The sequence below is a fragment of the Antechinus flavipes genome, chromosome 2, assembly GCF_016432865.1.
Source record: "Antechinus flavipes isolate AdamAnt ecotype Samford, QLD, Australia chromosome 2, AdamAnt_v2, whole genome shotgun sequence".
Taxonomy (NCBI): domain Eukaryota; kingdom Metazoa; phylum Chordata; class Mammalia; order Dasyuromorphia; family Dasyuridae; genus Antechinus; species Antechinus flavipes.
In genome coordinates, this window is record NC_067399.1 from 433,268,408 (window position 1) to 433,293,967 (window position 25,560).

General features: G+C 38.2%; 1 protein-coding gene across 4 annotated transcripts in view; it reads left to right on the forward strand.

Moving 5' to 3' along the window:
- The window catches only part of HRH2 (histamine receptor H2), a 48,936-nt gene extending 24,151 nt beyond the window's left edge, over positions 1 to 24,785 (forward strand). Inside the window, exons 2-5 of one of the 4 annotated variants that reach the window (XM_051978979.1) lie at positions 3,634 to 5,425; positions 6,836 to 6,892; positions 21,385 to 21,514; positions 23,223 to 24,785. In XM_051978979.1, coding sequence (XP_051834939.1) covers positions 4,344 to 5,425; positions 6,836 to 6,839 — 1,086 coding nt within the window. In that variant the 5' untranslated portion in view covers positions 3,634 to 4,343 and the 3' untranslated portion in view covers positions 6,840 to 6,892; positions 21,385 to 21,514; positions 23,223 to 24,785. Of the gene's footprint in view, positions 1 to 3,633; positions 5,426 to 6,835; positions 7,088 to 21,384; positions 21,515 to 23,222 lie in introns of those variants that run through there. The other 3 variants (XM_051978978.1, XR_007950807.1, XM_051978980.1) reach the window with 3 other exon arrangements.
- Positions 24,786 to 25,560: the final 775 nt, after the last annotated feature.

Sequence of the window (25,560 nt, forward strand, 5' to 3'; positions counted from 1 at the left end):
ATGTATATATATGCTTATATGTGTGTAGATGCACATATATATGTTTATGTGTATTATAGTTTATGTTTATGTATATGTATGGCAGCTAAGTAGCACAGTGGATATAGTGCAGGACTAGAGGCAGAAAGACCTGGATTCAAATGTAGCTCAAAAACTTACTAGCTATGTGATCCTGAACAAGTCCTTTAATCCTGTTTACTTTAGTTCTCCATTTGTAAAATGAACTGGAAACCATTTCAATATCTTTGCCAAGAAAACCCCAAATGGCGTCACAAAGACTTGGAAATGACTGAAATGCCTAAAGAACAAAAAATATTTATAAGTATTTGTACACATATATATGTGTGTTGCATTGTATATGTGAGTTTGTGTATGTACCTATATTTTTTCCTTTAAAACCGTACATAATAAAAGTTCACAATTTCTTATACAAGACTCTGTTCTGTTCTTTGATATCTTGAAATGTCAGTGTCTGGTAATAATTGTTAAATTCACACTAAAAAATTTTTTTTAAGAAATAAAAGGTAAAAAATAAAATCCCTTTCAACTGTAACATTTGATGTTCTGTATTCCAAGGTCCCTCTAATATTTTAAGGCATCTTCCAGCTCTACCACTCGGGACCTGAGCCTATAAGCTATTTAAAGTCCCCAGAATTAAAATTCTATGCAAATAAGCTATAGGCAAGGGCTGATGGGAAAGAAGGGAAGTGCTGTGAGCAGAAATAGAGACTCTCCAAAATTCATTCTTGCTCACTAACATATCTAAAGTTAATTAGCCCTGGCAGGGTAGACCCAAGAGATTTTTTTTTTTAATGAAGAGAGATATTTTTAACAAAGACTCTTTCACAGGAAACATGAGAAGGATCAAGCATTTTACACCTAATTAATGGGACTGGCTGGAGTGCTGGAACATGTTCCAGATTCATGCTCCCCAAATCTATTAAGTAGTTATGATTAAATGAGGCTGGTGGTATTCATAGAGTAGCAGAGCTTCAGGCAAGGACTCAGTAGAATTTTAATTTTGATTTTAATTTACAGATGCTTCATTGGAAAGGAATATGGAAATAATGCTGCTTCTGGAAGGAGCTGTGATGACTCTTTGATTTCTTACCATTCTGAATTTTCCCTCTCACCTCAATATGAGATTATCGGCTGTAGCTGTTATGATAAAAATCCACTGCAGCCCTCTCCAAAAAAACTGGCAGGTATTAGGGCTCATAGTGTTTTGAATTTCAGGCCTGGAAAGGACCTTAAAGATCATCTGGTACAACCCTTTCATTTTACAAATGAGGAAAACAAGTCCTGAGAGTGAAAGCAACTAGCCTTTAAATTGCATAGATAGTAAATGGCAGACATGGATTTTAAAACTTAGGATTTCAACTCATGTTTTCTTTCTTTTTCATGTCCAGTGTTCTTTCTCCCATGACACGCTTGACTCTGCAGCTCAGTCCCCTTCTCTCTCTCTACATTCCTTCTCTCACTCTCATCTCTTCCCATGCTTCCGCTCCAGCTTCCATGCAGATGACTCCCAAGTATCTATCTATAGTTTTGTAGAAAAGTCTTATAACGACCACTCAAACCTCAATGCCAATTACCCCCAGAACATATCCATCTATAGGTACAACTGGTGCCTCAAACTCAATGTGTTTGAAGGAAGATGGAGTATTGAGGGGTTAAGCGATTTTTCAAGATCACCCAGGAGCAGGATTTGGACAACAGGTCTTCCTGGTTTGGGGACCAGTTCTCTGTCACATTGACTCTAGATCTTTAAAAGCAAGCCTATTCTTCCTATACCAAGTTCTTCTTAAAGGGAGAACTTTCTGTCCTTGGTATCACTATTTAAGTCTTCCTCACTCAAAGCCTCAAAGTCACATTCAATTCTTCTTTCTCACTCTCATCAATCAATAAATAAATTTTTATTTATTAAGAACCTATGTGGGGCAGCTAGATGTTACACTGGATAGAGCACAAACTCTGGAGTCAAAAGGATTTGAGTTCAAATGGGGACTCAGATACTTATTGTGTGATGCTAAAAAGTCATTTAATCTCAATTGCCCCCCCCCAAAAAAAAAAAAAAAACCTAAGCTAGGGGCTTATATTGAACTACTTGCTATGTATTTTGCAATTATTTTGCATGTGCAAATAAATAAGTATATGTATATACACATATATTATCTCCTCCCATTAGAGTATAAGCTCTCTGAAAAGAGGGACTATTTCTTTGTGTTTCAATCACCAGCACCTTAAATAATGCCTGATGTTTAATAAATGCTTATTGGTTAATTGATTAATAGAGATGCAAAAACAGAAATAAAATAATAGCTAGTTCCAGGTAATTTACATTCTGTTGGGGAAGACAAAGTCTATATATAATAACAGACAAAATAAACATATGCAGGATCAATACAAAAACATAAAGTATTTGATAAATCAAATCAAATCTGTGAGCATTTTTTAAGTGCTTACTATGATCCAGGTGCTATGCTAAGTATTGAGAAAAACAAAGTTTTAGGTATAAGTACAAGACAGTCAAGGAGAGCACTAGCAGTTTTGGGTATCAGTAAAGACCAGAGTGTAGAACAAGGCAGACTCTGTAATATAGAAATGAAGAGAAAGTATTTCAAGCATGAGGATGATCAGCACAAATTTCTAAAGATGGGAGAGGGGGTAGCCCATATGGGAAACAAAGTCTAAGGCAGATGGAAATTTGAGTTCAGGACAGAGAATGATACATAATGAAGCATAAGAGGTAAGTTGGGACCAGCTTATAAAGGTTTTAAAAGCCAAACAGAGGAGGTTTTATTCCACACCAAAGGCAACAGTGAGCCACTGGCTGAAGTTAGAAATGACATGGTCTGATCCATGCCTAAGGAAAATCACTTTGGCATCTGTGGCTAAAGGATAGATTATAGGAGAGAGAAACTTGAAGCAGGAAGACCATTTAGGAAGCCATTCAGATAGTAATAAAGATTTAGCTAGCCTTCTTCAACTCAGTCTGTCTATTCTGTCAATTCTACTCCAATAATATCAGCCCCCTCCCACCCACTCCCATTGCAGCAACCTTAATTCGGACTTTCACTGCCAACACTATTTCAGTATATGAATCACAGAATTCTCTCTTTCTACTTCATGCTAAAAAAGGATTAATTTTCTTAACTCACAGACTTCATTATATCAATCCTTTGGTCCCAAAACCTTTAGTTCCTCTTCATTTCCCACTCAGTGAAGAACAAACTCTTTGCCCTTACTTTTGAGGCCTTCCACAATCTAGCTCTATTCCACTTTTCCAGCCTTTTCCCCATGAATTCTCTCACAAACCCTCTGCTTCAGCCCCAATGGGACCACTCACAATTTCCCAAATCCAGTATATGCCTAGGTTTCCTGCCTTCTTTCCACCAATTGAAATCCTGCTTATTTGTCAATGCCCAGATCACATGCTGCTTCCTTAATGAACCTTTCCTGTTTTCCCAAGAGAAAAAGGATCACTCAAACCTTTCAACTTTCAGAAGTTTCTCAAAGTTTTCTTACGCACACTCATGATATACTTGAGTTCTATTTTTCTGAGCTTGTATCATGTTAACAGTTCCTCCATCTTATTGCAAAGTTCTGATTGTTTGACCTTTTTCTTTTCAGATCAAGACCTCTCCACCACAGTTCTACTCTAACCCTCTGGGCTCTTTCCCTCCTTCCACATCAGACCTGAATATGGCCACGCTCTGAAGAAGGAAGTTGCCATGACAAGCCTCCCATCTTCTTTGGGCATGAAGCTATGGCTTCCCATATCTGTCATGGCCTTCATAAGACAAGGAGAATGAAGAACATGGAAAACAAAATGTGGAAAACCAAAGTCATCCCCATTCAGGCCTCAAGCCTTCTCAGTACTCTTTCTTCAGGACACCTGAAGCTTGAATCATACATAGTTTGATCATAAGATATTATCTTCAGGTCTTATCATTATAAGGAGTAAGAACTGAAACTTGAACCTTATTTCACCCAAACTTATTTTACTGATGAAGAAACTGAAACTTGGAAATAAATACTGATTTACTCAAGGTCATGCAGGAAGCCGAGCTGAAATTTAAGTCCTCCATCTCTGAACCTAGAGTCTTCTCCATTCTATCCTGCTCTCATTTATTCAGCCGGGAAGTCCATATCAGCACTGCCTGGTTAGGATCCATTACTCTATCTCTTGATTTAATTAGGAAAGGAAATCTAATGAATCATTAAAGCCTTAATGGGTATGGATATTTAAATAAAAAGACACCATTTATTGAAGAGCTTGCTCAAGAAATCTGATCCCAGAAACTTTGCTGTGTTGTAGTCTTAAAAGTTGGAGGTCCCAGATGGATGCTGACAGCCAAGACTCAAGCTGGCACCAGGTTTTGATTGGCCTGGTGCTCATATTCCTAATCCTCATCACAGTCCTGGGTAATGTGGTGGTGTGCCTGGCTGTGGGGCTGAACCGCAGGCTCCGGAGCCTCACCAACTGCTTCATTGTGTCCTTGGCCATCACCGACCTCCTCCTGGGCCTCCTGGTGCTCCCATTCTCCGCTGCTTGTGAGCTGGGCCAGACATGCAACTTTGAAGAGCCCCTTTGTAAAATTTACACCAGCCTAGATGTGATGCTCTGCACTGCCTCCATCCTCAACCTCTTCATGATCAGCCTGGACCGCTACTACGCCATCACCGCTCCGCTGCGCTACACCATGGTGGTGACGCCCAAGCGGGTGGCCATTGCTCTGATCTTCATCTGGATGATCTCCATCACGTTCTCCTTCCTGCCCATCCATTTAGAGTGGAACACCCAAAACATCACTAACTCGAACTTGACTCCCAGTAAATGCAAACTGCAGGTCAACAAGGCCTACGGCCTGGTAGACGGCCTGGTCACTTTCTACATCCCCCTGCTGGTGATGTGCGCCACCTACTATCGCATTTTCAAAATTGCCCGTGAACAAGCCAAGAGAATTAACCACAGCTACTACAACAAGGCTGTCACCATCCGCGAGCACAAAGCCACCGTCACCTTGGCGGTTGTGATGGGGGCTTTTATCATCTGCTGGTTTCCCTACTTCACGGTGTTTGTTTACCGAGGAATATGGGGTGACATCAATGAGACCTGTGAAACCATCGTCCTGTGGCTTGGCTACGTCAACTCAGCTCTGAACCCCATCCTGTATGCAGCTCTGAACAGGGACTTCCGCACGGCATACCAGTGCCTCTTCTGTTGCAAGGGCAGGGGTATCACTTCCAGGGGGTCCTCCCTGTCTCCTAGCACCTCCCGCCAATCCCAGACCCAGTCCCACCAAGTCACCCTAGGACTTCAGGAAGAGACCTCTCTGAGACTCCCAGTGCAGAACGGAAGCGAAGCCCCGTTCCCCCAGGAGCCAGATAATTTGGAAACTTCAAGTTTGGCTGGCCAGAGGTATGGACAAGGAAGAGGGAGGGAACACTAACTTAGTAGCAATGGTTTCCCAAATGGGCAGTTTTGTATGTCTTCTCCTTGTGCCATATTTCCCTGACCCCACTAGAAAAGGATGCCCAAGAGAGAATAATGCCTGTGGGTCTGAGAATGGTTGAGTGTTAATCCAGTCCTGTTCTCATTCCAGGCCCCAGAGTCTCTTGCCTGGGGTATCTCTTGACCCGTAGAAAGCACAGTGAGGAATGGGTACACCTTGGGGTGGCTAGGTGGTGCAATGGGTAGAAAATGGACTCTGGGCTCAAGAGTGCTTCAGTTCAAATCCAGCCTCCAAAATTTACCAACTGTGTTGACATTGGGCAAGTTTCTTAATACCAGTGGCCAAAAAGAAAAATTTTGGAAAAAAAGGAATAGGTGCCCCTTTGGTTACTTTTTAGGACCCTCAAATGAGACATTCTTCTTCTGGATTTGAGAAATCTAGAATAGAAATAGAAATTCCATTTCTTCAATTTATTATTGGTTTTCTCTTTTTAAAAAATGGTAGCAAGAGACAGAAAGAATCTTAGAGAATAGTACATAATCTTAAAGCAGGAAGAGATCTTAGGACATAAACAGAATGTTAAAATTGAGAAGAACCTTAGAATGTGATTGCAGGAAGAAAATAATGGTAATAGGCACACAAAAATATTAGAGCTGGAAAGAACTTTAGAAAAAAGAACAAAGTTAATAATGGAAGGAATTCTGAAGATCATTTAGACCAATTCCCTTATTTTATAAGGCAGAAAAAAAAACCTAGAGAGGTCCCTTCCCAGAAACCTTTAATCACATTAATGGTAGAACTGAAAGTAGAGGCTCATACCTTGATTCTCTCTCTCATGTGCTTTCTACTTTGCCATTCCCACATATGATAGATGGAGAACAGGTAATTAATTGAGGAAGCTATGTGGTGCAGAGGATAGAGAGCCAGACCTGGAATCCAAGACCTGAGTTCAAATCATCTAGCCTAAAACACTTGCTAGTGAACTTGTGTGAACTTGGGCCAAGTCATGACTTTCTGTTTATTTCAATTTCCTCAACTATAAAAAAATAATAATAATAGCACCTATTACCCAGGGTGGTTGTGAAGATCTATTGAGGTAGTTCTAAAACACTTAGCACATTGCTTGACCTATCATAGGTGTTAGCTATTATTGTTATTTGGTTAGATTTAGGATACTCTCAACTATCTGAGGCAAGTGTTTGTAAAACAACCCTTCTACCATCCAACCACACAACACTGATGCCCCTCTCAGATAGGGACATCCCTGGCTGATCCAATATCACCAGTCAGTCAAACTATCTTGCTTTCACACAACTTCAGATTTAGAGTCACAAAAGACCTCAAGGGCTATCTGTAACAATCCTCTCATTTCACAGATGAGAAACTGAGAACCAAGGAAGAGATTAAATAACGTGACCAAGGTTGTACAAGAAGTAAGTGGCAGAGCTATGATTTCTATCCTGGTCCTTTCCCTTTAGATCAAGTGTTCTAAATGGTTGATGTTAAAGAAAATTTCACATCATATGGGGCAAAATTGTTTTAGTGAATTAAATTATCTCCTTGTCTTGATTTACATACCCTTTGTACACTTAAAAAAAAAATCCGTGCTGATTAACTAGTTTCTTGGATCATTTTCTTTCAGTTGACTAGACAAAAAAAAGCATTTAAATCATATGGTGTTGATGCTGAGTTCAGCAAAGAAGGGGAAAGAAACTACTGTCATCATGAGAAACATTTCTTCTGGTTTGGAATTCCCAATAGAGACATTGCTTCAAAGTTTGTATGTTGTATTTCTAGTAGGAACAAAAACAAGTTCAGAGCTGCAAAAACTTCAACAATTCTGTGATGTTTTAGGTCCAGTTCTCAAATGAAGTGAAAAAATGAGATGTCAGTATTAACAAAAAAGCTTTGATCTTTCATCTTTCATCCAGTTCAGATTGTAGCTTCTCTATAGTCGAAGAGGAAGTTTCAATTTTAGAGCTGGAAGCAATTTAGAGATAGCTAATGTAATCCTCACCACCACCTCTTTTGTTTGACAGAAATGAAAAATGAGATCCTGGAAGTTGTGACTTGCCCAGGGTCACACCAGCTGTAAATAGCAGATGGGAAATTGAAACTGTTGAGCTTGGCAGCTGATTCAGTTGTTCCCATGCTGCTAAATGTAGCTTCTTACCCCTTCCCAACCCATAAAAACTTCTGCCTAGCATTGCAATTGTAGAGAGTCAGTTGTAGTGGGGGGAATAGGGGAAGGGGAGAAGGGAGGGTCGGAAGAGGGAAGTGCTGAATTCAGAGTCAAAGGACCTGGATCAAAGCTCAAACTTAAATCATTTGTGTAATCTTGGCCAAATCACTTAATTTCCCTGGGCCTCATTTTCTTCATCTGTAAAATTAGGGGACTGAACTAAAGCACCTCTAAGGTCCCTTCCAGCTCTGTACATATGTTCCTGTGATCCTGTGAATAACACAAGACAAGATTATTATGAGATTTGTTATGAGAATAGCCATGTCTATCTGCCCTCTCACAATAACCTTGTGAATTGGGTATTTCAGCTATTAGAAATCTCATTTCACAGACAAGGAATTTGAAGCTCAGAAAGTATATAACATCATGTTATATTACAATTAGAAATGTTATATTATTATTAATTATTAATCAATATTCTATTAATAAACCAATTCATTTTCTAAACCAAATATAGAAATAGGAACCATTAAACCATAGGTAAGGATACCTGGGAATTGCATATTGGCTTAGAAAATCACAAAGCAACATTATTGATATTTTATTATATTTTTATTTATTTTATTAAGTATTTTCTGTTACATTTTAATCTGTGTCAGGTCACATTTGAGAGTGTTACTAGCCACATGTTTGACAGCTCTGTTCTAAATAACATGCTGTATTATTATATAGCTTATATTTTATGACACAATATAAAATGTTAGAAAGAGGTTAGAGGTAATTATAACATGAGTACCACAGAGTAATATTATTGATATTTTATCGTGTTTTTATTTATTTTAAGTATTTCTTTATTACATTTTAATCTGTTTCAGGTCACATTTGAGGGTATTATTAGCCACAAGAGTTGACAACTTTTCTAAGTAACATGCTCTATTATTGTATAGCTTGTATTTTATGATAGAATATAAACTGTTAGAAAGAGGTTAGAAATTATCATAACATAATAATATAAGCAAATTCTCATACTCTCATTAATCCAGGTTTTCTCTCCAACAAGGGAAAAACAGTTTCTAAAATCCTTCCCATGTCTAACATTCTACACACACTGATTCTCAGGTCTCTTGCAGATCCAACTTCCTGTATCCAGAGGTCCCTTCTATCTTTCTTGTTTTACATTCCACAATTCTAAGTTCCTTTACAGCTCTAACATTCTATGTTCTAAGGTCTGTTCTAGTGCTAACAACCATATCTTAAAGTTTGTGTTTGATGATTGTTCTATATTAGACTATTTGTCCTCATTCTCCACAAAGTTGACAGGCTCTGGTTGCTATCCAGACATTTATTGGGGTCTTTCCCAAGCAGGTATTCCAATCTCCAGCCAAAGGACATACAAGGCCACGAAAAAGTCGTGAGCATCAGCACACGTTACTTATGCACGAACAGCTGCTACCCAAGAGATCCCGTCCATCTGTGCTGACAGTCCTACCACCTGCAGTGCCCGAGAGAGAGGGAGCTAGGGACCCGATCAGAAATTAGCACCTTCACAGAATTCAGACAAGCTGGTGCTGAGGAACCTTTGACTCAGAGCATTATCACTAGGAGGAACCTTAGAGGTGATCTAGTACAATTAATCCCCTCCTTCTACAGAGGAAAAAGCAAGCCTAGAGAGAAGAGGTCAGAGGGACTTTAGTGGAAGAAACCAGGACAGAGCTTGTCTCCTAATTCCCAAACTGGGGATTTCTCTGCTCCCCCTATGTGACTTCTATAAATGTAAACCCCCACATGATGACTGGCCAATAAGGTCAACCAGCCTGGTCCTGGGGCCATGATTCAACCTGACATCCACAGATCCACATGGTACCAAGTTATGTCATGTGGGTGTTACAGATTGGGAGGAAAGATGATACTGGTGAGATGGGAATACCTGGACTCAGAAGACTTTATGTTCAAAGGCCAATCCTGATATTTACTGCGACCTTTGCATCATCTTATCTCTCTTTCCTACTTTGTACAATAAGAGAATATGGATAGATGATTTCTAAGGGAACCTAGAAAGGAAAATAGTACTCAGAGTGTTTTGAATGTGGCTCTATATTAAGGTCCTCAAATCATAATAACACAAATTTAGAGATAGAAGGGACCTTGAAGACCCTTTAGTTCAATAGTGTCAAATTCAAATGGAAATAGGGGCCAGAAAACCATATTTAAGTGTCCTTGTGGCTGCAAATTGACTTAGAAAACCACATATTTATATTATCTACATTCTGCTATATTTTCATTTTATTAAACATTTCCTAATTGCATTTTAATCTGCTTCAGGCAGTCAGAAGTGCTGCAGGCCACAATAAGGAGATGTGATCTAATCTAAATCTGATCTAATCTAATCTTTACATTTTTCAGGAGTTCTGGTAGAAGGGAAAGCTATAGTTATCCAGACAGGAAATGGCAGAGAATTTTATCCTAGGTGTTTTGCTTCAGGTGCTCTGAATCTAAGAAAGTCTAGTGCTAATTCCAAACCAAATGTAGGAAATTTAAACAGGCAGACAAGAAGAACAGGGGAAAAAAAAAAAAAAATTCTACTTGAACTCCAGAGACCTCAAACTAAGCTGTATTCTCATCATTTAAACTGATTCACTTACTTTCCCTGGATTTGTTTCCCTGGACAATCATGATGCTCATGCTCATGTGGTTTTTGGAGGGAAGAGTTTTGTAAAGTTTAAAATATTGTTGATGATAATAATGATAATGGGTCCTAGATTGGAGGTTGCTGAAGGAGTGAGGGAGAGCTAGCCTTCCCTACTCAGAAGGTCAAGCAGCAATCTGGAAAAAGGGTGGAAGACAAAACAAGCTACTTGGAGTCTTTGACTAACTATTGATAAGCCTGGTTCCTGGCTTCCCACCTGACTGATAACATGTACTTTCCCAGTTTTCATTCCCTAGAGCACAGAACAATGAATTCATTATTGAGCCTTATCACCACCACAATGTGGGAGTGAGGAATGAGGATCCCCAGAAGAATTAACTTTCTGGGTATTGCCCTGGATCCAGAATGGACCAATTCTTTGAGGTTCTGGTCCCAATGAAAGGCATTGGGGTCCAGACTAAAAAGACAAAAATCATAAATTCAGGAACAAAGGTTTGAACCAGAGGAATTCGCAGGATTCTATGATCAAAAGCCTTGCTTGATTAACTAATTATAGTAATCGACCCAGCTTTTCAGCAGCCTGCTGTTTTTTAGCCAACCCTATCTTTGTAGACAGAGCCTCAGGTTCAAATCTTAATTCTGCAACTGACTTGTCAGTACCCCCTCTCAGAGTCCCACTTTCTTGAAAAAGTTAGAAAGCAAGCAATCAATCAACAAACATTTACATAATGTAAATCACGAAACACCACAGAAAGAAGAGTTAGGATGTCTCTTACTGGGTGTCTGTGTGTTTCCCACCATATTCCAGGCTTTAAAGGGGAATAAGTATAATCCATCAGGAAAAAAGCACCAGCCTTGAAATTTTCTGCATCCCTAAGACAAAACACTCTAAGAACAGTAGAGGTCTTTAATTCAATACTTGCTTTGTCATCCTGGTTTAATCACTTCATCTCTCTCTCTCTCTCCGTAGCTATTTCTTCATCTGTAAAATCTGATGATAATGCTGAGTCTATTTCCCAGAGCTCATATAAGGAAAGCATTAACGCATGACAGGAAGATGAGCTGCTTATTATCCTTATTCCCCTTACCATTATTGTTGTTGAGATATTTTACAGATTTCTTCACCTTAAATCCACTTCAAGATTAAGTGTCTTGCCCAAGATCACACAATTAATAAGTGTCTGAGGTCAACTTTGAACTCAGCTCTTTTTGATTCGAAGACTCTATTCACTGCATTAGCTAGCTAGCCCTTCCCAATGTACAGAAGAAATTTCAGCTCCCAATATGGACTGACATGCCTAAGAGTTTTTACTGAGTCTCTTCTTATTTTGTACAGTCTAGTATTTTAATTGATGGGATGACAAGTTGTCATCCACTGTTTCTATTTCCAAATCTATGTTTTATGATCTCTGAAATCACAATTAGTTGAAAGGGCAAAGAAGGTAAAAAGGGAGGGGAGGGCAAGAGGGAAGAAGTCTGGCTCCTCCCAAAGCCTTCGTCTGAAGTCTGAAACATTCTTATCTATACATTCCTAGAATCAAGGAATCCACCCTTCTATAAAGAGATTCATTATTTATATAACTTTTGTTCCAGGAGAATTCCAACATGAGGCTTCATAGCTCAAGTCTCCAAGGGTAGCAAATAGAAAGCACTTGATATTCTTACATGTGTGAGAACAGAATGATAGAACAAAAAGTTCTGGACTATGAGTCAGGAAACCTGGATCCTTGTTATGCTTCTATTGTTGAATGACCTTAACTTCCCCTGAGCCCCTCCTCGACCATCTACAGAAGAAGAAGTCAAGATTAGATGACTTAATTTTTCTGCTAGAGTACACAGAAATTAGACCAACAATGAAAAAGAATCCAGGAAGGAACTTAAAAAGAGAGAAAATTATATTTTTCAATAGGTAAAGGCTCTATAAAACCACAAAAGCAGGAAGGGAGCAATCAGACTAGCCAGTGATTTTCTTTACCCTAATGAAATATAGGAAGGCAAGTCTATAGTGACTGTGGAGCCACGGGTTCTTGTCTTGTTCAGTAATTCAGTCATGTCTGACTATTCATGATCCCATAAAATGCCAGGTTCTTCTATCCTCCACTACCGCTTCAAGTCTGTCCAAACTCATGTTCCTTACTTCCATGACACTATATATTCATTTCATCCTCTGTCATCCTTTTGCCTTCAGTCTTTTCCAGCATCAGAATCTTTTCTAATGAATCTTGTCTTCTCATTATGTGACCAAGGTATTTAAGCTTCAGCTTCAGTATTTGTCCTTCCAATGAATAGTCAGAGTTAATTTCTTTAAGTACTGGTTGATTTTATCTCCTTGCTACCCCCAAAACTCTCAGACGTCTTCATTAACATCACAACTCTAAAGCATGATTCTGCAGCCTTCAGCTTTCCTGATAGTCCAGCTCTCACAACCATAAATTTCTACTTAAAAAAAACATAGCTTTGATTACATGGACCGTTGTTATCAATATGATAGCTCTGCTTTTTAATGTGCAGGCCATATTTGTTATAGGTTCCCTTCCAAAAGGCAAGTATCTTTTAATTTCATGCTATGGCACTATCTGCAGTGATCTTTGAGCCCAAGAATATAAAACCTGACTCTGGTTTCATTTCTTCTCCCTCTATTTGCTAGGAAGTAATGGAACCAAATGCCATTTTCTTGAATTTTTTTTTTTTTAATGTAAACCTTCAAGTCAACTTTACACTCTTGTCTTTCACCCTCATCAAGAAGATTCTTAATTCATTCTGCTATCAGAGTGATATCATCTGCATATCTAAAATTAATACTATTTCTCTAAAGAATCTTAAATCTAGCTGTTGATTCATCTAGCCTGGAATTTTGCATGATGTACTCTTAAAATAAGTTAAATAAATAAGATAACAATATACACCCTTGTCATGCTCCTTTCTCAATCTTGAACCAATCAGTAGTAGAATCAGAGTACCAGGGGCCAAATTTCATCTCTGTTGACTATAACCTGTTTGAGCAAATCGTTTAATCTCTTTGGTCTTCCTCATTCCTGGCCATTGAATGACTTACATCCTTTATAAATTTAAATCCCACAATCCCTGGGTGGTACAAGACTCAATTGAAATAATGAATCAGAAATGCTTTACAAACCTTAAAGTGCTTTGCAAATCTGTGGATGGTTGCTGTTGTTGATGATATTGATGATGATAGCCTATAATCATAAGGCCTCCAGTCTGATGATCATTTCATTACATTGAATTCCTGCTGAGCTCAAGCAAGGTTTATAGAGCAATACATGGTAAATGTTCAATAAAATGGTATGGTTGGGGGAAGTGAAGCATTTTTAAATTCAGTTTTCATTACTAACATTTTCTCAAGTCTAAACAATCAACAAAATAATCAATCAAACCTTGACTGTAGTTTTGTTGATTTTTTTTAGGTGTGATTATTTAGAATGGATTTTTTTAAATCAGTTCAATAACCAATTAGCAGTGGCTCCAGCCACTTACTTATGATACTCTAATAGCCCATATCCTACAACTGTTGGTTCCTCTCCAGTTGCTACCACTTCCAGCCTAACCAGACTATTTCTCTATATAAATCTATGGGAAGGATATGACAGATCACCAGCCCAGCAAATTAAAGAAAGGGAAACCCTAGATCAAGGGTTCTTAATATTAGGTGTTCTTGGACAGATTTCAGGGAATCAATAAATTTGGGCTTTTTTTAATATTTTGGTTAACAGTAATCCGTTATAATTATAATCATCTTTGTAATGCTATGTATTATATTTTTTAAACATTTAAAAACTTTATTCTGAGAAGAAATCCATAGACCTTACCAGACTGCCAAAGAGTTTTATCATACTAAAAAAAGTTTAAGAATTCTCACTCTAAAAGAAGATCCAAGATGAACCAAGGCTGGGGTGGAGTTCTACTCTCAATGTTGGCCTTGTCTGGAAATGCTTTATTTCTTAACTGAATACCGGCAACTCCAGGCACTCAGGAGAATACAGAACTCAGGAGGAGTCAGAGGAGGGAAGAAGGTGGTAGTGGAAATTTGCCCCTCCTCCACCCACTCTATGCATTAAAGAGAAAGCATTGAGAGCCTGCTCTATCCTGGAGAAATAGACAGGCACTTAAGGCACAGCAAGAGAGCAGAAATTGGGTTACCACCCATCCACTTAGAGGGCTTGCTCAGGCAGCCCTTGGGATTAAAAGAGGGGTAGCCAGTATTAGTGTTACTTTATCAGATCAGTGATTTCAGCTTTCTTCTGACCATGTAGGACCAGCTAAAAGTAGTTATATAAGCATGTATTTTCATAGCAACCTCTAGCTACAAAGGACATTAGGACACAGAGTATAGAAAAGGAGAGTTGAAAGATACAAATAGTTCATTGATCAGAAAACATATTAAGCAGCTTTTTTTAAAATAAATTCTTTCAAAGTAGGAATAGTTTCATTTTTTCCATTTGTATTTCTAGCACTTCAATGTTTATTGATTTCCCAGCTGTATGCCCTTCACTGTTTTGGTTGCTAGAGATATAAAAAATGCGACAGTCCTTGCTTTAAAGAGTTTACATTCAATAAGGGAGAAACCGTGTACAGAAATAAGCATATATACACTAGACACAAGGTAAATGAAAAGGAATTGTTGAAGCTGAGAAAATATTAAAGTCCATGAAGAATGGCGGGCTGAACCAGTCCTACCCCCTCACTTGAGAACTGGGAAAACTGAGGATCAGAGTGGGCAAGGGACTTGTCATACTGGTAGTAAATATTTGAGGTGAAATTTGAAAACATGTTTCTGACTATAAAGCTGGTAAACTTTCTATTATATCAGATTCATAGTCTCAAAACAAAGACAATATATGGAAACCTAGAATCACACTTTTTTTTAAGTTAATTTTATTATTAAAACTCTTTATTTTCAAAACATATGCATAAATTTCAACATTCACCTTTGCGAATCCTGGTGTTCCAAATTGTTACCCTCCCTTCTCCTTACCCCATAGGGACTATTTGTGTCCAATCTGTGGCTGAACATTCTGAGCTCATTTTGGTCTAATTGTCGGATATACTAACTTGACTCTAAAATAATGATATCATTTTGGTCCTCTTTGAGAATGAAGCTCCAAGAATATTGCTAATTATTAGAACAAATAAATGAGTCTCCTGATATATTCTTATTTGGGTTTCTCAAAATTTTAATTTCATCAAATGTGGCAAATGGTTCCTGTCCAATCAAAATATGTAATGATATTTCAAACAATGTGACTATTTCAGAGTTTTTCATTCTTATTGGACTAGTTGATTATATGTGTATCTACATGCAAAAATCCTATACTTTTAAACTTCCAATAATTTCTTTTTTTTTTTTAATAGCTTTTTATTTACAAGTTATATGCATGGGTGATTTTACAACATTGACAATTGCCAAACCTTTTGTTCCAATTTTTCCCCTCCTTCCCCCCCATCCCTTCCCCTAGATGGCAAGATGACCAATACATGTTAAATATATTAAAGTATAAATTAAATATAAAATAAGTATACATGACCAAACCGTTATTTTGCTGTACAAAAAGAATCGAACTCTGAAATATTGTACAATTTGTCTGTGAAGAAAATCCAAAATGCAGACAGGCAAAAATATAGGGATTGGGAATTCTATATAATGGTTCTTAGTCATCTCCCAGAGTTCTTTCCCTGGGTGTAGCTGGTTCCGTTCATTTACTGCTCCATTAGAACTGATTTGGTTCATCTCATTGCTGAGGATGGCCAGGTCCATCAGAACTGATCATCAAATAGTATCGTTGTTGAAGTATATAATGATCTCCTGGTCCTGCTCATTTCACTCAGCATTAGTTCGTGTAAGTCTCTCCAGGGCCTTTCTTAAATCATCCTGTTGGTCATTTCTTAACGAACAATAATATTCCATAACATTCATGTACCACAATTTATTCAGCCATTCTCCAATTGATGGGCATCTACTCAGTTTCCAGTTTCTGGCCACTACAAAGAGGGCTGCCACAAACATTTTTGCACATGTGGGTGCCTTTCCCTTCTTTAGTATCTCTTTGGGGTATAAGCCCAGTAGAAACACTGCTGGATCAAAGGGTATGCACAGTTTGATAACTTTTTGAGCATAGTTCCAAATTGCTCTCCAGAATGGCTGGATGTGTTCACAAGTCCACCAACAATGTATCAGAGTCCCTGTTTTCCCACATCCCCTCCAACATTCCTCATTATCTTTCCCTGTCTTTCCAGCCAATCTGACAGGTATGTAGTGGTATCTCAGAGTTGTTTTAATTTGCATTTCTCTGATTAATAATGACTTGGAGCATCTTTTCATAGGGCTAGAAATAGTTTCAATTTCTTTGTCTGAGAATTTTCTGTTTATCAGATCGCACATTTAGAACTGGCAAGCATCTCAGAAGTCATCTAGTGATAGGATTATAGATTTGAAACTGGAAAGAATATCAGAGGTCATCTAGAAAACTACTAGCACTCTCATTTTACAAATGAAGAAATTGAGGCACAGAGATCTTAAGAGACTTGCCAACAGCAAGCTAGAACCCCCGATCCCTTGCTTCTCTCTCCAGAGCTATTTCCATAAAATCACCATGATATTAGGGTGGCAGCACATATGAGAAATGAAGGACACTTCCTCAGAATAGGGATGAACCTCTCATTGTACTCAAAACCACTGAACTCACTGCTGTCTTTCTCTAAGAGTATCTTCCCCAGCTCTTCCATTCCTCACCAGCCCCATTCACTTCACATAATTGCAGAATCACTTTCTAGATTGCTGAGAAAGGAAGTCTCATGAGTCCCAGGATCTACTTATGAGGAACCACAAATTAGAGGAATTGATCTGACTCCCACAAATACTCCCCTCTCCACAACCTCCAGGGAGCACCATTAACTTATCTCCCAATGAGTCCAGACTCTCTAGCAGATCTTCCCTGGACCACTGTTTGACCTCGACATGTGCTGATTTTGATTTTATCTCATCCTTACCTCAGTGCTCTTGCCCAAGCTGGCTGGCCTTATACTCTGAATAGGGTTGAATCCAGGTTGTCCTGGATTTTCCATCAGGCATCCTCTTTTGGAAATAAAAAACATGATGTGAGCTTCTCTGCATCTATAATTCAATTATATTTATAGGAGTCAATGCAGTATAAGGAGCAAAGCCTCTGCTAGGTCAACAACCCTGGGAAGTCAGCAGAATAAATATAATTTTAATACACTGAGGATCTATGGTTTCATCATTGTGAGTGACCTCTTAACTAATGCAGACACCATATATTCCCCATTCCTCATTTGATGAGGTCCGCAGATTTTAGGCTGAAAAACTTAAGAGACTTCTCTTCAATGACAAGGATGCCATACTTATCTAAATAGTCATTGGCTTATAGATATACATTACTAACCCCATTTTGAAAGTCTTTCAAAGCTGGTCAGATCTGCCAGATTTTATTTTATACTAGCAGAGCTCTTTCAAATTCAAGATAATCCTAAGGCCACAATAAGGGTTCAAAGGAGGACCAGAATGAATAATATTAATAAAAGCTGTTCATTCCACTTCTAAGTAATTCTATTTATTTAGACATTTTTCTTTACTTTTAAAAATATGTCTCTCTTCATGGCACCTAGGTGGTACCATAGTGCATAGAATGTTGGGCCTGGAGTCAGACTCATCTTCCTGATTTCAAATCTAGCCTCAGAACTTGCAAGTTGTATGATCCTGGATCAGTCTCTTAACCTTGTTTGTCTCAGTTTCCTCTTTTGTAAAAGGAAATGGAGAAGGAAATGGCAAACTACTTCCATACCTCTGCCAAGAAAAACCCAAATGGAGTCATAAAGAATAGGTCATGACTGAAAAATAATTGATTAAATGTTTCCTCTTCAATATCACCCATTGCCCCTAGTTCTGCCTTCTTAAGTCAAGAAGATAAGTCTACTCTCCCTTCCACAGGACAAATCTTAAAATGCTTGAAGACAACTATCATGTCACTTTCCTCCAAGTCTCTTTTCTAGACCAAACATCCTAGTTCCCTCAAGTGAACCTGACAAAACATGCTCTTAAGGACCTGCACCATCCTGACAACCCTCCTCTGAGCACTCTCCAGGTTATCAGTATCCTTTGCAAAATATAATAGACAAAAGAATGGAACTCATTATAGGAGAAAAAGGCTGATAAGAGTGGAAAGACACAAGAGTACCATTTCTCTCATTTCCCAAATTTGAACTCACAAAGAAGTTTTCCTGATTCCATGTTCAGCATTATATTCATCGCATAACCCATCTGCAAAGAGGTTTTATTAAGGCAAACTTTTAAATCTTATTAGATTCAACTCAGTGTTCTAGCCTATACAGATCTGGCATCGTTTTCTTGAACTCCTCATCCACTTTCTCCTTCTGTCCAGATGGTCTAAAGCAAATCCCAATATCATATTCATTTCTGATCCCCTTTGTTCTTCACTGAAATGCTCTTCACATTTCCCACTCTGGTTCTTTCACATGAGGAAAATTTCTTATTATACAATACTATTCTATTGCCTAATCTCTTTTACCTGTCTTATTACTTTTAAGTAAAATATATTCTTCTTTTATTCTTTTGAACTTTTAAGTTTAAACACCACATAAAATTGGTATTTCCATATATATTGTAGAAAAGAAGCAAATAGTACATGAAACAAATTTCAGTTCTCTTTTATATGAACCTCGCTTTTTTTAAGTATATAATAAATCCAACACAGCTTTTTAAGCTGTCTTGCTTCTGTAAAATTTCTTTAAGCCTTCCAATAATTCTTATTCTTCCAAAACCATGTTCTCTTCATGGTTCCCACTCCACTATGTCCCAGTGATATCTATGAGGTCAAATATGCCTCTTTATATTAGGATTTATATTATTTGGTGCTTTCATGATGATGTCATGAATTATATTGTTCACTCTTTTTCCTTATGATTTTCTGAGCAACTCTATTACTATTATCCTTCCTATATATGGTTACATTTCTGTCATTTATCTTGGTAGGTGTGTGTGTGTGTGTGTGTGTTTGTGTGTGTTTATACATGCATAAATGTACATACAGTGCTTTTCCATCTTACTTCCTATTCAGTTTAATAATCTTTGGATTAGATTTGCCAATACAATTTGCCAGACTCAAAGTACATATATTTTATAGTACTTTTTAGATGTATTCTATCCCTAGATACAAATCCATTATTCCATTATTTTTGTGATCTATAAATCCAAATCCTTTTCTCAATCATCATCTCCTTAGCCAACTAACTGTGCACTTCCCAAAGCTGCCTCTTTTCTGAAGGTTTTGCCTTTCTTTGAAAACAGCAATGAAAACACTGCCTGTACTCCTAAGGCTTTCTTGACAAAGACTTTATACTTGTTTTTAGCACTGATTTCTAGTTGCCTTCTAGTGGCATTACATATGCACAGGTGCATAGTGCATCAGCTAATAGTATTTGATAGCTGCATTGTTGAAAGTTTAGCAAATATTAAATCTGATATCCTCAACCATTCCCTGGATATGTTGCTGAAGAAGACAACAGCTTTCCTACCATATCTACTCCCCTTTTATAGGTGAGCAAATGAGGTTCACAGTGGGGAAGTTACTTTCCCAGCATTACATAGCTTGACAATGTCAGAATTGGGAATCAAACTTAGACCAGCTTACTCCAAGATAAGATCTCTTTCCATTTCATGTGTTAAGGTATTTAGAGCTTGGCTTCCATGAAAAAAAAAAAAAAAAAGAGTGCTGAAATTTATATCCTTGCAACACAATCTTGAGTATAGTCCAGATTCCTTCTTTGCTTTCAGTCAGCCTCTTTTTAAAAATCTCAATCTTGACCTACCCCCATTTTCTCTGCTTCCCATCCTAAGACTGATCAAGCTAGAAGATGGACAGTTCCCTCTTGAATTGCTTAGTTTTGATCTTCCTCCTTCATATCTACCTGGCATAAAACCATGATTTCTGACCCATGACATCATATATTCAATTCAACAAAATTGTGGCAAAATGGAAAAAAAGAATGAATTTGAATTTTAATCAGAAGAGAAGAATTCCAATTCCATTTATGCTTGGACAAGACACAACTTTTCTAAGCTTCTGTTTCTTTATCTAAAATATTAAAGGTTAGAACTAGATAAAAATAATAATAATAGTTAAAATTTACATAGCACTTATGTGTCAGGCAATGTGCTAAGCATAATGTCTGAGATAGAATTTGAACTCAGGTCTTCTTGACCTCAAGCCCAACCTGCTATCTATTGTACCATCTAGGAGCTTCTAACAATCATAGCTAACATTTATATAGTGTTTCCTATGTACCAAGCATTATGCTAAGTATTTGAAATTAAGTGGCTTTCCCAAATTCACCAGTTAGTAAATCTCTGAGATCAGTTTTGAAGTCAAGAAGATGAATCTTCCTGATACTCTTATCTACTGCACTGTCTAGATGCTCATAAAGTGAGAATAGGGAGTACTCATTAATAATAATATCTTACATTTATTTATATAAAGCACATTTATACTGATACATATTTATATTATTCATATAAAGCACATTGAAGTTTTGCAAGTCATGTTTACAGATATTATCTCGTTTGATCTTCAATAAACCTGTGTGTGGTGATATCTCCATTTGAGAGATAAGATTTGTAAGAAGCTAAATGACTTTCTTAATGTCATTCAGCTAATATCTGAGGCAGAATTCAAACTCACGTCTTTCCAATTTCAGCTCCAGTGTTCTCTCCATTATATCATTTAGGCACTGCTAATAGCCTTAGCAAAGGTTTAAAGATACAGTGCACATTCAGAGAAGGGAGAGAAATATGCTAAATTATACTTGTCAGAGTGTGTGGAGGTGAATGATATGAGATAATGCTAGCGAAGGATACTGGTTCAAGGTTACAGAGAATTTCAAATGTCAGCAAAAGAGTTAGAACATTTTCCTTAAACAATAAGAAGTCACTCTTTTTTTTTTTCAAATTGTCCATTATGGTTTGGGTGAAAAGTCTTTGAAATTCAAGTTATGCAAGGGATCCCTGATCAATTTAATTTTTTTATCTGTCATTTAACTTTTTCTAGCTCTGGACAGTTTCCTAAGTCTCCATGATTCCGGTTGTAGAAAATCCCAGTCCTTTCCTATTTCAATTGAAGTTAAGGCCATGCTTACACTTACAACTGGAAACAGGAAAGGCAGAAGCAGGGCTCTTTGGTGAGTATTGGAAGAAATTACAAATGCATGAAAAAAGAGTAAAGATAGTCACCTCTCATCAAGTGTCTTCATTTCTTTGGGCTTCAGTTTACTCATCTGTAAAAGGAAGAACCTAAACTACATGTCATCTGAGTCCTTTCCAGTTCTAACATTCTGTGACTGAAGCATTTACTAGATTGTCATATGAAATGAGAATGTATTTTTCTGTTTGGCCTGGTGACTCCCTTACTCAAAAACCTTTGCAAGCAGAGGTGATCCTACCCCCTCACTCTCCAAAGAATGTAGGATGTGAGTCATAGGGCCAAGTGTAGGAAATGACTACACTGGACCAACCACACTCTCCCCAGGCCTACCTTGCAATAAAGCATAGTGAACAAGGGGTCCCAGTTCCTTTCACTAACTTGACCATATAGATCACACTGATCTATGTGGAATCTCTCTATTGCCTTTATACTCAGTAGTACTCTATCCCACCCAAGGTTGCTCAGCCTTAGGTGGATTTCAAGGAACTATTTTGTCAGTAAGCAGAGCTTGTTTGATCTTGGATTTGTTCTTAAAAAGAAGTCGAAAAAGCACTTTCCATTTTTAAAGATCTTTAAGGTTGGCAAAGTATTTTGCCACCAACATTCTCCAATCACCATCAACCATTTATATATCCATAATTCAGAACCACAGAGTCAGATTTCTAGAGTTGGAACAGACCATGGGTTGTTCAAGTCTTACTCACCACTGAACAGGAATCCCTTCTAGTGTCCAAGACCTTTCCTAAAAGACCTCCAACTTTAAGGAGAAAGCAATAAGCCTCTCACTTCTTCAAAAGGCTAATGAGTTTTCTATAGACAGCTCTTATTGTTAGGAAGGGACTATAGCTGATCAAGTCTAGCCTTATTTTATAGAGGAGGAAACTAAGGCCCAAAGAGTTTTAGTAATGTATCCACTGTCACAAAAGTAACAAGTGGCAGAATCCAGATTTAAAGTTTGGCTCCAGATAAACTTTTGACTCTAGATTCAACATTCTTTCCAATATATCACCCAAGGTAAGATCTTTAACTGTGTAAATAAAAAGCCTGATCTTCAATCAGAATTGTCTAGATATAAATTGTCTTTCATGAGATCCTAGGAAGCCCATTATATGGTGTTCAGTAGCCTCAAGGTTCTCAAAGAGAGTTGTGTCTCCCCTGCTTACTAGAATCTCAACCTACTGCTCCACTCACCATTTTCTATTGTTCCTGAGATGCTCTGAATTAAGCTCATTTTGCAAACCCAGTATCACTCACAGCTCATTAAGGAGCCTCCTGATTGCTAAGCAGAGAATAAAAAGTACTGTCACATAGAATTGGGTACCCATTTTAGTAAGAATAATCACAATCTGAAACTGGTTCAGAGGAGGAAAAGTAGAATGTGAGAAGGGCATAGACCTTTCTAAGGACAATTTGGTCAAAGAAACTGAAAGTGTTTTCCCTAGAAAAAAGAAAACATAGAAAAGAAAAAAATCACTTTCTTAATATATCTGAAGAGATAAGTGGAAGAGAAGGCTTATACTTGTTCTATTTGGCCCCAGAGGACAGAATTAGGAATATTGGTAGAGATAATCCTGGAGATGGATAAGGGTGGGGGTAGAAAATGATGACACCCTGACAGACAGGAATTGGACATTCCGGGATGTGCATTGTCACACTGATCACTGTGCTTATTATCCCTCCTTCAGGAAGCCTTTTCTGGCCTATACTTCCAACTCTAGAATCATCCTTACCTGCTGGGAAAATGTGTGGGACTTGAAGTTCCTCAGGAAGCAAGTGGAGGAATCTGAGGGAGGATTTTCTGACATACTGAGAACACCACCAACCCAGATCACTCAGGACATCACTTCTCAGACCACTGAGGACATCACTCACCAAGATATGTTGGAAACCATCCCTGCCAACGAGGGCAGCATTCCCAAAATCAGCAGGTTACTAAGGACACCATCCCCAGGTCCACAAGGCCATCTTGCTACTCTCAATTCACTGAGTACATTATTTTCCTCTGCATTGTTGACTTTTATTTCCTATGATCTGATCAGGAAATATTCAAGACAAGCCCATATGTCAGTCTGGGAGAAAAATAATTCAGGAGTTTTCAAACTATGAGATCAAAGAACATGAATTTAAATTCCTGGATGTCAGAAAACTGTTTATAAGTCTCCCCTTATTGAGAAATAAGTCTCCAAACATAAGTATGTGCACACTTGTGCACATGTGACTCCTGGCTGAGACAGAGAAAGAATTCACTCATTAAAAACCTTGTCAATCATTTGGGAAATTACAACCTCGAGAGAAGGAAGCAAAAAAAAAAAAAAAGAGAGAGAGAGAGAAAATGTTCCTTTAATCTTCATTCAGCCAGGATAAGAGCTACAGAGGCACCTGTAGGTCCCTGAAATACCTTCCCTTATCTTCCCCACTGAAATCTATAGCCCAGCTCACTTCATATCCAACCACAGCTTAAAGCAAGGAATTCACACCTTCTTTTATCTCATTTAGGCTGAGAAGATCCCACCTTATAATAGTCCAATCAAGAAGGGGCCTCTAAGGAGCTTTTGATCCTGAAACACACACACACACACACACACACACACACACACTGAGAATTGTGAATTCAGAGATGTTCAATAGACTGAGCACTGTCTCAGGGAGAAACTGGGTAATGTAAGGAGACTGGCAGAAGGTAAGAGGGTCAAAAGGAGTATGAGAAGAAGATATGAAGTGAGGGATGTGAGGGGAAAGAAGGGAAATAAGCACTTATGTGATCTGTACTGTGTGCCAGGAATGATGCTAAACACTACTTTTGGATAAATGAAGTAGCAGGCTTAGAAGTGGAGAAGGAAGTGAACACAAGAAGGAAGATGTGAGAGGGAAGATTGGGAGGAGGTGTACCAGTTCAGGAATGAAGAGCATCTGAGATATAAGACAAGGGAGTTTAGGGATAGGGAAAGAAAACAGAGTAAAAGTTGTGAATATGAAAATGATATGAAGGCAAGGGGAAGCAGGGGGAAAGGAAATAAGGAGAATATAAAATGAAACATGAAGAGAATAGATAAGAAATGATAGATTGAGGAACTGAGAGTCTAGAAAGTGAGTTGAAAACATGGAGCTAAGGGACTAAGTAAGCACTACTGAAGTCTCCTTTATGTTCTTATAGATCCTCCTTAAACCCTTGCAGAATTTTTAACTTCTGTAAAGAAAAGATTCTCTTCCTCTCCAAGTAACACACACACACACACACACACACACACACACACACACACACACACACCATCACCACCGCTACCAACAATAGTCTTTCACATGTGCTGAATTTTATAAGAAAACTTTTCTAAAATAAAGGGGAAGGACAAGGGAGGCTCTGATGGAAAGTGTTTTTATAAGAAGTCCCACAGGAAATGTGGATTCAGTTTCCAAACACTGTTGAAAACTGAAGACTGAGCAAGTTGTGCATCAAATGGGCCATGTGCTCAAAAATTCTCCTTTGTTTCCTCTCTCCTGGTCCCTTCAACTTTTCTCACTCACCTAATTGACAGAATTAATGAAACTTCTGAGAAAAGGCACTTTTTTAAAAAATGGAAAACTTGCCTGATGAGAACAGAAAAATCTGCAAATATGGCAGACCAAGAACAATCAAGAAAACAAATCAGCTTTGAGAAGAGCAGTGATCTAGGAGACGTGAAACTCCCAGGCTCCAACCAGGACACTGAAGCTAACTTGATCCATGATTTATAGCCTCTCTTCCTGGAACCCCATCTCCCACATCTGTAAAAGGCAGGAAGGGGTGGAGAGAGCTGTTGACCTAGATATTCTAAGGTCTCTTCCCTTCTCCTGGTCTCAGTTTCCTCTTCTTTAAAATTCAGGAGGCTGGACTCCATTAAGAACCCTGTCAGCACTAACATTCCATGGAAAAAAACAGAAATGCAGAAGGTCTCCTGAGCCAGAGAGCCATGAGACCCCTCCAGGAAACCTGACACTAATGACCTTCCCTCTGACAACCTCACAGAGCACTTGGTTTGCACTTCT